Raw genomic sequence first — 12167 nt, 5'->3', positions numbered from 1 at the left:
GAGCATAGCCAGCGTCCTGATGATGAGAGCCAGACAGTTGGCAAAATATTGTTTTATCTCCTATGTCATCAGCAGCAACTGTACTTTATGTATATTAACTCTGTGGAATTGCTGCACGCAATTTGAATGCTACAGTATATGTCATAAATGATTGGTGTATTCTAATAAAGCCCATAAAATGTTGTTTTATTTCCCCCAGTTATTGATGAGTGGTGATGAGACGTTGCAGGCGACCAGTGCTAGGTGTATTGCATCCATCCTGGTTCATTCTCCCAGTCAGTGCAGTGCTCCCTTCATCAAAGCTGACGTCCCTGGTGATATGCACACACAGACATAGTGGCTGCGATGTTCTAGCTGTACAAGCTGTTTGTGATTTGTCTTCTGCAAATAATTTCCTCTGCCTTCGTCTGCTTTCCCTTTTGACTCCCTCTCTTTGTCTAAGTCTTTGTTATTTCTCTTGTTGTCTCTCTGTGTATCTCACTTTCTTCTTGTTTGTCTTTGTTGCTTTCTCCTCTGTTTTACATCTCTCTTTAGCGCTGTAGGGATTCTATTTGTGTTTCTGTCTCGCCCCAGAATTTGAGAATATGATTTAAAAAAATATATATTACCATCCTTTTTTGTTTAGGCTACATTTGGATGAAAACATTACACGCTGTTTTGAAAGTAGTATGATGATGCTACTGACGAGTATTATAGTGTAGCAACATTGTTCCCTGTTCTCTCTTTCTCTCCTAACTTTATTTCTTTAGCCCTTCACACAAGTTCTCTTTTTCTCTCCATCTCTCGTTTCCCGTATAGAGTTTCTGTTTGACCGTCTGGCCAGTAGCAATAGTGAGGTTCTGCTGTGGTCTGCCTATAGCTGTTTGGTGTTACTGACCGACGACCCACTCTTCTTCTCCCAGTGTCACTCTGTCTATGGTGAGCGAGCTTAGACACATCAGAAACATTCCTGAGGAGCGATCATCTCATCTCTGTTTTTTTTGTGTGGTAGTGTCACTGTAGATATTCAGTTTTGGGTTCCGTGGTATATTGGTTAACATCTGAAAATAATTGCTGATGGATAATTGATGGAAAGACGGTGACAGCCTCTGCCTCATACTTTATCACAGTTTGAGTTTTTAGGCATCTGCTCCGAGCACCACAGTTACATTACTATTAGGGCTGGGGATATGCAGAAAATCAGATATCACGATATTTTTGACCAAATACCTCAATGTGGATGTTGTGACGATATTATATATTATATTGTATTGTATATATTGTGTATCAGCTCGCTTGGAACCTCGGCTGAGGTGGTACTAAAAAAAGTATCTGTTAGCAGGTACCAGGTACTTTTTTTCGTATTGGAAAACCAAAAAAGTAGAGTCGAGTCGAGGCGAAGTTGAGCAGGTACCATGTAATGGAAAAGCGCCATAAGTGGGTAAAGGCAAATAATAGAACAATTAGAACAGTCTGGTAAGTTCAGGAAAATGACATCACTTTACTGTTCAGAAAAAGACATCACTTTACTGCAGCCTGTAAAACCAGCAAAAGACAACACTTATGCCATATTACGATATTACGATATCTAAAATCTAAGACGATATATTTAGTCTCATATCATGATGTAACATCAATATATTGCCCAGCTCTAATTACTATACAGGGGAAACTAGCAGAACAGAGGTAGCTACTGTACACTGTGTTATTAATTAGACTGATGGTGCTATTGTAATTATTTATGTTAGACAGAATGTCAGACTAAATTGCCACAGAACCTAGTAGTAATCACAAAATGGCAAGAACTATTTTGCATCCCCAATGAATAGTAATGAATAGTAATGACTCACAGATGCATATGCATTTGTGTGCCTTTGGTGTTTGCCATTACAGTAGATGATGTATTCGAGGTTCCGCTGCCTTTGGCTTTCTTAAATACTGCAGCACTTCATCGCCACCCCAGAGAATTTGTTCTAAAAACACTTAATTTACCAGTACACAGGATATCTGGTGTAACAATTCCTTGTGCTATTAAGGCCTTGCTCTAGCTCAGTATAAACATGGGATCATTACAGCACATTCTGTGTAGCCTTAAATTAGAAAGATGTTCCACTGTCACTGTTTGTTTGACATGTACAATTTTGTGTGTGTGTGTGTGTGTGTTTGTTCTTGCTTTGTAAAGGTATTATGCAGGAAGGAGTTGCAGCCTGTAGTGTAGTAGAGTCTAAGCAAGCTTAGACAAATGTGTCTTTGTCTGTCTGATCATGTATTTCTTTGTCAATGAGTGTGTTTGTGTGTTAGGTATTGAGTCCCTGGTGCGCAGTGTGAAGGAGGCTCTGCAGCTGACCAACCTGGAAGTGCCGAAACAAGGTTTGCTGCTCCTTACTGAGATACTGGAAAGGTGAGATTGCTCTGTAATGTTAAGTTTTTTTGTTTGTTTTTTAGCTGTCTGAATGCCAAAATGATTTCCAGTGCACTTTCCCCACTTACAGCTCCCTTGAGACATTACTGCACTGAGCATCTTTGCGTACTGACTAAAAATGATGTTACTACACCTCAGCTTCTCTGCACTTCCAGCAAAGCACTGTCACTTCAGAGGAGGATAGACAGAGCTGCAGCAAATAAAAAATAATTATGCTTTGGTTAAGCTGCAGCTGTTTTCCATGCTGACATTTTCGTCTAAAGGTCCTTGTTTGATTACTTGCAAATGAAAGTATTCTTACACCAATGTATATTAAAAGTGCCGTGCTCGAAATACTGAAAAAAAAGTGATCTGGGATTGCCTCCACACGGCTCTCACAGACCGTTCCCCAACTCATTAAATACCGATGCTTTGTCACGACCCTTGGACGCCATTACTCCACTATATCTTTACATAGTAAATAGCTGATATATTAATGATCTGAATGTCGAGTATTGCCCCGTTAAAAAGTCAGTTCAGATAAATTACAAAAACACAGTTGAGAATTTATTTATTGAGATTTTGAGATATATGCTGTCGAGACCTCTGTCACACTGAAAAGGATTGAAAAATGACATATTAAAAACATGTTTCTCAGCAGCGACATGTCTTTTGAGAAACCATCTCCTGGTTACTCAGGATAATCTACAGACCCCACAGTAAATAGCTTTCAATGGAAAATATTTTCAACTGAAGGAACCGTTTGCAGTTCATTCATGTTCTGTCTTTTATACTATATATAGCCCACTGGACTCTGAAAAAAGATGTGTCATTGCTTTGAACTGCAGTTATAATAAAGCTAGTATTTCTAAAGCTTTTCCATGTTAATATCACCAAAACAACACACAATTATGCTCATGGTCCTTTTACACCGCTGTTATGTTTGTACACAAACTAAACAGAATGTACAACTTCAGCTACATTGACACAGAGCCTCAACCTCCTGTAAAACATTTTAAATATGGTGCTCTGGGAAGTTTAATTGTGTTAGAATTAGCTGTCGGCTGGTTTGCAGATGAAACTATATCACGAGCCAGTAAAACACTGTCATATTTCTGCAAGGTTGACATAATTTTAATGGAATGTTCCCCCGTCACATGGCAATGATACAGGGGATAAGCTATTTCAAATGGCAAGGGAAATTTGTCCTTTACACTAAATCGAACAGTAAAAAAAAAAAAGTAGTCAGACCAATTCCTTAAATGCTGAACAAGCTGTAGTGTGTGAGAGGACCAGTGTCAACTTGTCCATTGACAGGTCTCTTTACAGCGAAATGTGTGATTGAGTGCTTTTTTGTGTGTGTGTGTGTGTGTGTGTGTGTGTGTTTATGTGCATGCATTTGTTATTTAGGATGTTTCATGTGACTACTGTTGTGGCAACAGGGAGCCAGTCCACAGCTGTTGTGGTGCCGCGTCATAGACCAGACACAATACTCTGGTGATCTTTGTAACGCCAATAGGTCGGCACCATTTGTTTATTATGTGTCCCCACACTAAAAGAGAGAAAATAAGTGTGTGTGTGTAGGTGAGTGAGACAGAGGCAGGGAGGGTTCATAGTGACTCGAGTCAGCAAACAGTCACTGCAAGTATTGCCACAGCAAGCCAAAGAGTGATAGATAAATCAGGCAAAAAGACAGACTGTCAGCTTTTTGATGGGCCTATATTGACATCTAAAACCCATATCAGCAAAAATTCCTGAAAAGCCGCTTCCTTTTTCTGTACTTTCGGCATAGTCCTCACGGACTCATCTAGGATCCATAGTACCATTTTAACTGTCTTGATATTTGATTAAAAAAACAGCGATCCAGTAGAATTTATCATAGATGCCCTTTTCACTGCCTAGTCTAGGATCTGTTCTTCTAGCTGCTAGGCAACAATTTAATAATGATTCTTATTTATCTGTGAACAAATGCACTCTAATTTAGGGTGTGTGTGTGTGTGTGTGTGTGTGTGTGTGTGTGTGTGTGTGTGTGTGTGTGTGTGTGTGTGTGTGTGTGTGTGTGTGTGTGTGTGTGTGTGTGTGTGCACGCGTGTGTGTGTGTGTGCATGTGCGTGTGTACGCGTGTGTGTGTTTGATGTTGGCACTGGACCCTATACACGTTCATAGCAACAAAAATGACGGGGGGGATATAGTTAGAAAAAATGTTTTATGATAATAAAGGTGTGGTTTCATAGGTTATTACATTCTCTGGGTCACATAACAGTGATATAACCAAAAGATGTATCCTGGGATTCATTCAAAACTTTAATTTGTTTGGAAAAGTGATATATGAATACATATTTTTTAATTTGACTGAAAGAGACAATTATATTGAATTGTATTGTATTATATCGCAATTATTTCTGAGACACTTAATTGTATGCAGGCAGCCCCCAAGCGAGCGTCTGTTCCCCAGTGGTTCAGGGTTTGTGGCAGTTTCAGAGGCTGTGATGGGTGGCGTCTCATCCTCCTGCCTACTGGTAGCCACACAGGCTGCCAACGCTGCTGCTGCCCTATTCAGGTATACACAAACACACATACTGTAGATACATGAATGAGTTGCATATTGTCAAGGACACTTTGTCTTGTGATTGAAAAAGTTAAGATTTTCTTAATAAAGGTATATATAAATAATTACTTACTTGTAGAAATATTGCTCGGGAGCAGGTTACGTGTGAGATTAGAGATCAACCGTTGTAAAAGCACCGCCTACTGACCAATCAATACTCGATTGATAACGGCTTCACCGTTCTTAGAAGATCTGGTGGAGCTCGGTGCGTAGAGAGAAAGAGAGAGAGAGAGGTGCGCTCATAAAAGTTAAAAGACCGACAACCCTGTTAACGTTCCCTGATGGGTATTTTTATGATAGATATATATTTTAAGCGGAGGGAATTACGTATAGGCTATTTGTCAGCTTCTTGAGCCGTGTGTTGTCAATGCGCACATTGGTTTGTATTATGTTTTTATATTTTTTATTTGCTCTCACGATCGCTTCCCACTGCCAGGGTTGCAACTGAAATAATAGGCTGAAGCAACAAATGTAATTATGGTCAGATCTTGTGCCTGACTGATGGGGAAGTGATATTGATAAGCACGATTACGCATAACAGCGTTGGCTATTTTTTTTGCCAGCTTTCCTTCCTGTTTTAGAAAGCAGTGATGGTTTTGTGTTTTGCCTGCAGAACCGTGTCTAAATATATTTATGTAGAATTATAATTTGCTCTTCTTATGTAAAATATGCGGCTCTGGTAGATGTTTGCGATTGGTCATGCTGTGCAAACACCGCCTCTTTTATGTGAACGCACGCGTCGCTGTATTGGGAAACCCTGGGTTGACTGAACTAGTTGATAACCACCGTCATGACACAGCTTATGCGGGACAGCGGTTGTTAGGTTAGGTGAAGCCAGGTAACTGAAATCAATCCAGAGCATGTTGATCTAGATTCGTAGTACAGGTCTGAAAAGTGAAGCCAATGAGGAACTGCTGTAAACCTGCATTCTTTCTAATAGCCAGCAGGGGGGCGACTCCACTGGTGGCAAAGTCAGATTGTATACAATTCTTTGAGAAAATGACTCTGCTTCTCACTTGATTTAATACCTCAGTAAACATTTACCTAATGAGTTTATGGTCCCAATCGCTAGTTTCAAGTCTTCATTACTGGTATGTGTTCATTTGGTAAATTATAGTCCCATTTAGAGTAAAATAGAAGATAAAGCAGGGTATGCTTAAGGCTGTAATTTATAAAACGTTCTGTCAATCAGGATAGAGGCTTAGCAGTGCATATCCATGTAACGGTGTACATTTTAATCGCCGTAATTGTAACATTCTGGTCTGTAAGTTGTTCAGCATTTGTTTCAACTTAAAGACACTGCTGTCGGCTATTAAGTTTTTCCAGTAATTACATTTTGTTTTACGCTTGTTTTTTTGCTAGCCAAAAGTAGCATCCCGATTAATATCACAGTTAATGTGCTACGGGTGCGCCTTGCTAACTAAGCATTAGAGAAGACTTAGCTCCACTCTCTCATCCAAATATGGTTACTTCTGGCTCCAAAAAACAAGATAGTGACATTCAAGATGCCAAATTTGAGGCCTTAAAAACAGTATTCCACAAACTAATGGTGACGTCATGGTGGCTCCATTCACTTCTTTTATATCCGATTCAGACACACACACACACACACACACACACACACACGCGCACACACACACACACACACACACAGACACTTAATCAGAAATGCATATTATATTCCTTTCTGCTACAGCCTGTATCTTCCCTTCGCCATCATCCCTACCTACATAAAACATTCATACGGTGTTGAATTATTTTATAGTCCGATGTTTCCTTTGTATAAACTGCTGCCACTCTGAATTCTCCAGACTGAACAACCAGTCCAGACCAGTCCAGTACGGAAAGATAGAGGGAATAATTGAGGCTATCACTAACCGATTCTCTGAGCTGCCCCTACCCTCTCCTGCTCATCGTCGAAGCTCTGTGAGTTTGTTTTTCTTTATGTTTGATCCACAAATATAAAATGAAGACAATTCAAGAACTGGTAGTGAAGAGAACAATCTGTGCAGTCTGACTGAGACTGTGTCTTGTGTTGATTCTCCAGAGAGTGTTAAAACGACAGTGACATATCTGCTACGTGTCACATGTCACATAGTACATATGTGATTGACATGTTTGGTCAAAAGGAATTTCATTATTCTATGAAGGAATGAATTTCTTGTTCTTTTTCTTCTTCTTTTTTTTAGCTGTCCCTCATTGCTGCCTTCTGTTTCAGACTGGAGTGTCACACTTGTAATAGTTTGGTTGGCATGTATTCATGTTCCAACTTAAAGAATAAATGTATTTCATATTAATCACACTGAGGCACAATACAGATTTGTCTTTATAGCAGTGTTAATGGGACCTATACACTGTCAGTGAAGAAACACAGAAGGATTTCAGGGTTTTCTCAGTGTCTGGTTTAATGGAGAAGTTTCAATATTTTAGATAAATATTAAGTGATTCCCTTTAGGAAATATGTTTGCATTTAGTGTTTTATAAGATGATTATTTTCTTTGTGATGTGACATGATGTGATCGAATTTGCTTATCTCATTCTCCACAACTGTTCTCATCCTGTTTCTTTTGTTTTCCCCCCCTATCTTTCTCTGTTATCCTCCAGAGGAGTCTGAAGAGGTCAGACCCCAACAACCAGGCTTCCAGGTCCGAAGGATTTCTGCTCCAGGCCCTGATCTGTTTTCAGGCTGCCTGCAGGTCAGCACATTGTCCAGTCACATGTTCAGGGAGTTAAATGGAATCAATGGGACAGTAAGAGTGAATAAACTGACTCACTAATGTATAGACAGAGTGTATAGTCTTAGGTTGTTTTTCATTCTTTGGTAATCAATCCTACACTTTAAAACATAAGGTAGCTGGATTTAAGATTTGTTTTCTCATATTACAGTAACTATATGTAACTTTTAAATGTTTCTGAAACTGTGTAATATTTCATTTGATGATCATAAATGATCTGTAACAGCAAGTGACACCAAAAGTGAAAAGAACGCTATTTTTATATAGTTTTTATTCATGCCTTTGCCTGGGTCCGATTTTTCCAGCAAAGTCACAAAATGATTTACGGCAGGCAGAACGGCTCTACAGTAACACATTTTGATGGCTCACAGATTTTGCTGGAACACCGGAAAAGCCTGTGTTTGTGAGTATCCAGCCAGGTATAAGGTAGCAGGAGATTTCGTTATATAGGCCTAATTGTAGTTTAATTTTATTTTAGAAGTTATTTGTTGTAGTTATGGCTGATATTGGGGCAGGACCATCACAGAAAAAAGGAAATTAAACAGAGAACAACTGAAAGCTAAAAGGGAGAGAGACGAACAACGGGCGAAAGTTTTTGAACAGATGGAGACGATTACGGGATTGTAAATGATTCAAAACCGACCCCGAATTGGCCCTTAGGTATGTAATATCTATTTCATTCATAAAATGCTTTACAATGCACAATGTGGTTGTACGTCTGTAGCCTATATTAAATTACGTCCCGGTCCACCTTCTATTTAGCGCCCGGTTTTTATTTCTTTTCAGTCCATGTTTGTGTTAGCCTACTAATTTAATTGTGTCCCTCTGTACTTGTATAAAACAGCCTTTTATGAAATGCCCTATATAAATCTTAAAGTGCTCATATTATGCATTTGGGCTTTTTCCCTTTCCTTTATTGTGTATATATCTTTTGTGTGCATGTAATAGGTTTACAAAGTGAAAAAGCCCAAAGTCCCCCCCAAAGGGACTTACCATCTCCAACAGAAAACACTGTTCACCAACTGCTCCAAACAGCTCTATTGTAGTCCAGCCTTTACTTCAGAGACAAACGTGGTCACTTTGTAACACACGTTATAATGCTCGTCTAGCTGCTAGCGTAGCACGCCCTCATACTCTGCAACTGACTAAGCTAACAGTACTTACTGAGCATGTGCGACTCCCAACAAAGATGGAACAGAAGTGAGATGTCTCACTCTGTTGCTAAAACAGAGAGCTCAACAAAAAAGAGGAGGAGGAGCTGCAGCAATGTGCAGTACAACAAAAATATGGTGTTTGCTGAAAATTAAACCACATAAACCTATTCTGGTACAACCTCTAAATACAATTATGAACCTGAAAATGAGCATAATATGAACACTTTAAGTTATTACGTTGGTTGCTACAACAAACTCTTAATGTTTTGGCTGGTGACACAGTGACAGTGATACCCGGTTTAGATCACAAAACATCCAAAGTAGGCTCGGTTACCGAATGCACTTGAAATGCAAGATGCATCTGTAACGTATTATCTTATTGTAAATAAATGATTTTCTGTAAAGCAAAACATTCATCGCAACTATATGTCCTCCCGGTAACAGTATTTCAGTAATACAGTGGGTATACAGCCCCGTAAATAAAAGACCTTTACGACAGCAGGTGTGGTAAAAACACTACCGCTTTTGTCCAAAATTGGCTGCTAGAATCAACACAAACTGAAAGTTAGAAACAGCCACTTTAATTAGAGAAATAAATCAACTTGCTCTGATAGACTTGATTCAAGTATTGCATTAAATCAAGTTTAAATTTGTGATTCGGCAAATGTGAATTTGTGGAGTCATCCAAATTAATATTTTCAGTCCACAAGCAGAATGTTTTATTTGACATTTAGATGAGGAAACATAGTGAAATCCTTGGTATGCATGTGTACAAGTATTTCTTGTGTCCTTTATGTCATTTTGGTATGTACTGTATGTGATTGAGTGGGGGTGTTTGCGTTTCTGTGTGTGTGACCAAGGTTGGCTGAGGAGTGTGCTTCGGAGCCTGTTCTGAAGGAGAACACGTTCACAGCTCCATCTAAACACAGCTGTGCTCAGGACCCACTGGAGTCTCTGTGTCAGTGTCTGCTGCGCTGCTGCGACTCCGTCTGGATACCCACCGTCATTGTGAGAGCTGGAAGCACACACACACACACAGACGCACGCACGCATCCGATTCATTATCTTCTCATCTTAACCTTAACCTATCTCTTTGTCACAAACACACACTTGTAACCAAACACTTGGGGAAATGATCTTGCATTTTGTCACATCTCTTTTCTGAGAAATAGGGGACAATGATTGCCTTGCTCTGTCTGGCTGTTTCTCTAAATGACTATATTAATAAGCACAGCCAAACAGCCTCTGTCTTCATTAGTTTTGTGTACACATAAACATGTGAGCCTATTGATCAGTACCTCTGCTGTAGTGCTAGTAATTATTTTACAATGTTGTGTTCTACTAAAAAATCAATCAGACAAAAAACAAATGATTCACTGTTTTTGTGTGTGTGTGTGTGTGTGTATGTAGAAGGTGTGTGAGCATTCACCCAACCCTCAGATACTGCAGTACTTCTACTCCATCCTATCCTCCCAGTTTACCCTGCTTCCATCTCTCATCTTTGTCTTTGCAAATAAGCTAGGTGAGTTGGGTACCAATCTCAAGTCAATATCAAGCGTCCCATGATTTGATTTAATATATGAACTCAGTGCTGACTAGCAACGACAGAACAAATGTAAATTTTGATAAAGTCGAGTAATACAAAACTGATAACGGAGAAATATAAGTTATTTGCCACATGGTTGAAATACAAAACATAACTATGCTAACCAAACATATTTCTTAACAAGCCTACTGTTTTAATGCAGATTTGGCAATTAAGTACCTTGCTTCTAATACATTTAGTTTAAAGCCTTAAATGTCTGACTTGATTAAATAAGCAGAAGCAATTATACTGTGAAGCTCTACTCCCAGCTAATCATACAAGTTTAGAGCAATAAACTTCATTTCATTATCACATAACAGATTGTGTTCTCTGAACCACTGAGCATTTTTGTTAGGTTATTTTAATTTAACTTAAATCAATATTTTATGCAGTTTAAAGAAACCGCAATTGCTAACAGTGGGTTCTGCTCTCGTCAAAAATCCGGCTAAATGCCTGAATATTGACTTGATGAAATTTCATATCACTGTAGTGGGAAAACTAAGCAATCTGTCCAAACCTGGCAGTCCACATGCTGAGGCTCAGTTATTGACAGAAAAAAAACAAGTTGCCTTGGGGATCCAGACAAGCCAGTTTGGTGGGATTAAAAAGAAACTTAAGCTTTATATTTACACTACAAGCGGTTAACAAAGCAGAACAGAAATGTCCTGCTGTGTGGCTGAGCAGTGCCTTGGCATAGGTCCACAAGAGAGTGAGTTAGTAGCTTTATGGAATTAAAACTTCCCTCTAATAAGTAAGAGGTGCTCTCTCTCACTGCACCACTGAATTAGCCAAGACATTAAGTACAGCTTTACGATATAGCTTTATTTCCCATATAATAAAAAAAAAACGACTGCTGTCCCATTACCTACAATGTCGCCAAATGATGAGCGTCCCCCCCGATCCTTCAGAGTATGTTTCAAATATTGTATGCGTGGGTGTCAATGATGACCGGTGTTTCTACTGTGTAACTTTTGTTTAGAAAAGTGTTATATAACGATTATTTTTTCTCCACTCCCTCATTTCTTACTGTCTCATCCTGCCTTTATTTTGCTCTTCACCTCCTCTTCCCTCCAGCGTCCTCTGGTTTCTACAGGCTGCCTCTGGAACACAAAGGGCTCCTCTGTGCAGGAAACAGGTACAGTGTAACCTGAGGACAAACATACACACATACTGTATATACCACAACAATTAACAAAGCACTGCTGTCTAAAAAGTGTAGCTGTGTGTATCTGTTTGTGTGTGTGTGTGTGTGCGTGTTAAACCATGGTGGCTCAGAAAGTTGAGTTTATCATTCCCTGTCGGGGCACATTCAGCTTCAACTTTCAACTTTATTATCCCGAAGGAAATTTGATCTGCAGCAGGCATCAAATCCCATCAAGGACCATGACAAACATAATTAATTATTGACAGCACAACAAAGGCAACAAACTGAAAATTCCAGACCACAAATGAAAACAAGGTACACTTGCCACTAGGGGTGTGCAAAAAAAAGTCACATTCATATCGTGATTCAAGCTCTACCGATTCAAAATCAATTCATAGAATAAAAAAAAATAATAATAAAATTGTTTTGTAATGGCGCGTATACTGTTGTCCTGAAATGAGTTTAGCTTGCCATTCCCATAGATGGTGCTGCGTCGAATTTACACTGATGCCTGGGCACTCTTGTTATAATCAAAAGAAGAACCAGTGCAACAGAAGTAGT

At 39.2% G+C, this 12167-nt stretch overlaps 1 protein-coding gene across 1 annotated transcript in view; it reads left to right on the top strand.

Moving 5' to 3' along the window:
- LOC120574178 (meiosis inhibitor protein 1) overlaps nucleotides 1–12167 on the top strand; it is a 58134-nt gene that overhangs the window by 12386 nt on the left and 33581 nt on the right. Inside the window, exons 9-17 of the mRNA XM_039824383.1 lie at nucleotides 200–314; nucleotides 799–918; nucleotides 2281–2380; nucleotides 4806–4940; nucleotides 6800–6914; nucleotides 7593–7684; nucleotides 9738–9885; nucleotides 10288–10399; nucleotides 11537–11597. Of these exons, the coding sequence (XP_039680317.1) occupies nucleotides 200–314; nucleotides 799–918; nucleotides 2281–2380; nucleotides 4806–4940; nucleotides 6800–6914; nucleotides 7593–7684; nucleotides 9738–9885; nucleotides 10288–10399; nucleotides 11537–11597 (998 nt within the window). The remainder of the gene's footprint in view (nucleotides 1–199; nucleotides 315–798; nucleotides 919–2280; nucleotides 2381–4805; nucleotides 4941–6799; nucleotides 6915–7592; nucleotides 7685–9737; nucleotides 9886–10287; nucleotides 10400–11536; nucleotides 11598–12167) is intronic.

The sequence above is a fragment of the Perca fluviatilis genome, chromosome 15 (genome assembly GCF_010015445.1).
Source record: "Perca fluviatilis chromosome 15, GENO_Pfluv_1.0, whole genome shotgun sequence".
In the NCBI taxonomy this organism is placed as follows: Eukaryota; Metazoa; Chordata; class Actinopteri; order Perciformes; family Percidae; genus Perca; species Perca fluviatilis.
The sequence above is the reverse complement of the archived record's forward strand: the minus strand, read 5'-3'. Positions and strand labels throughout refer to the sequence as shown.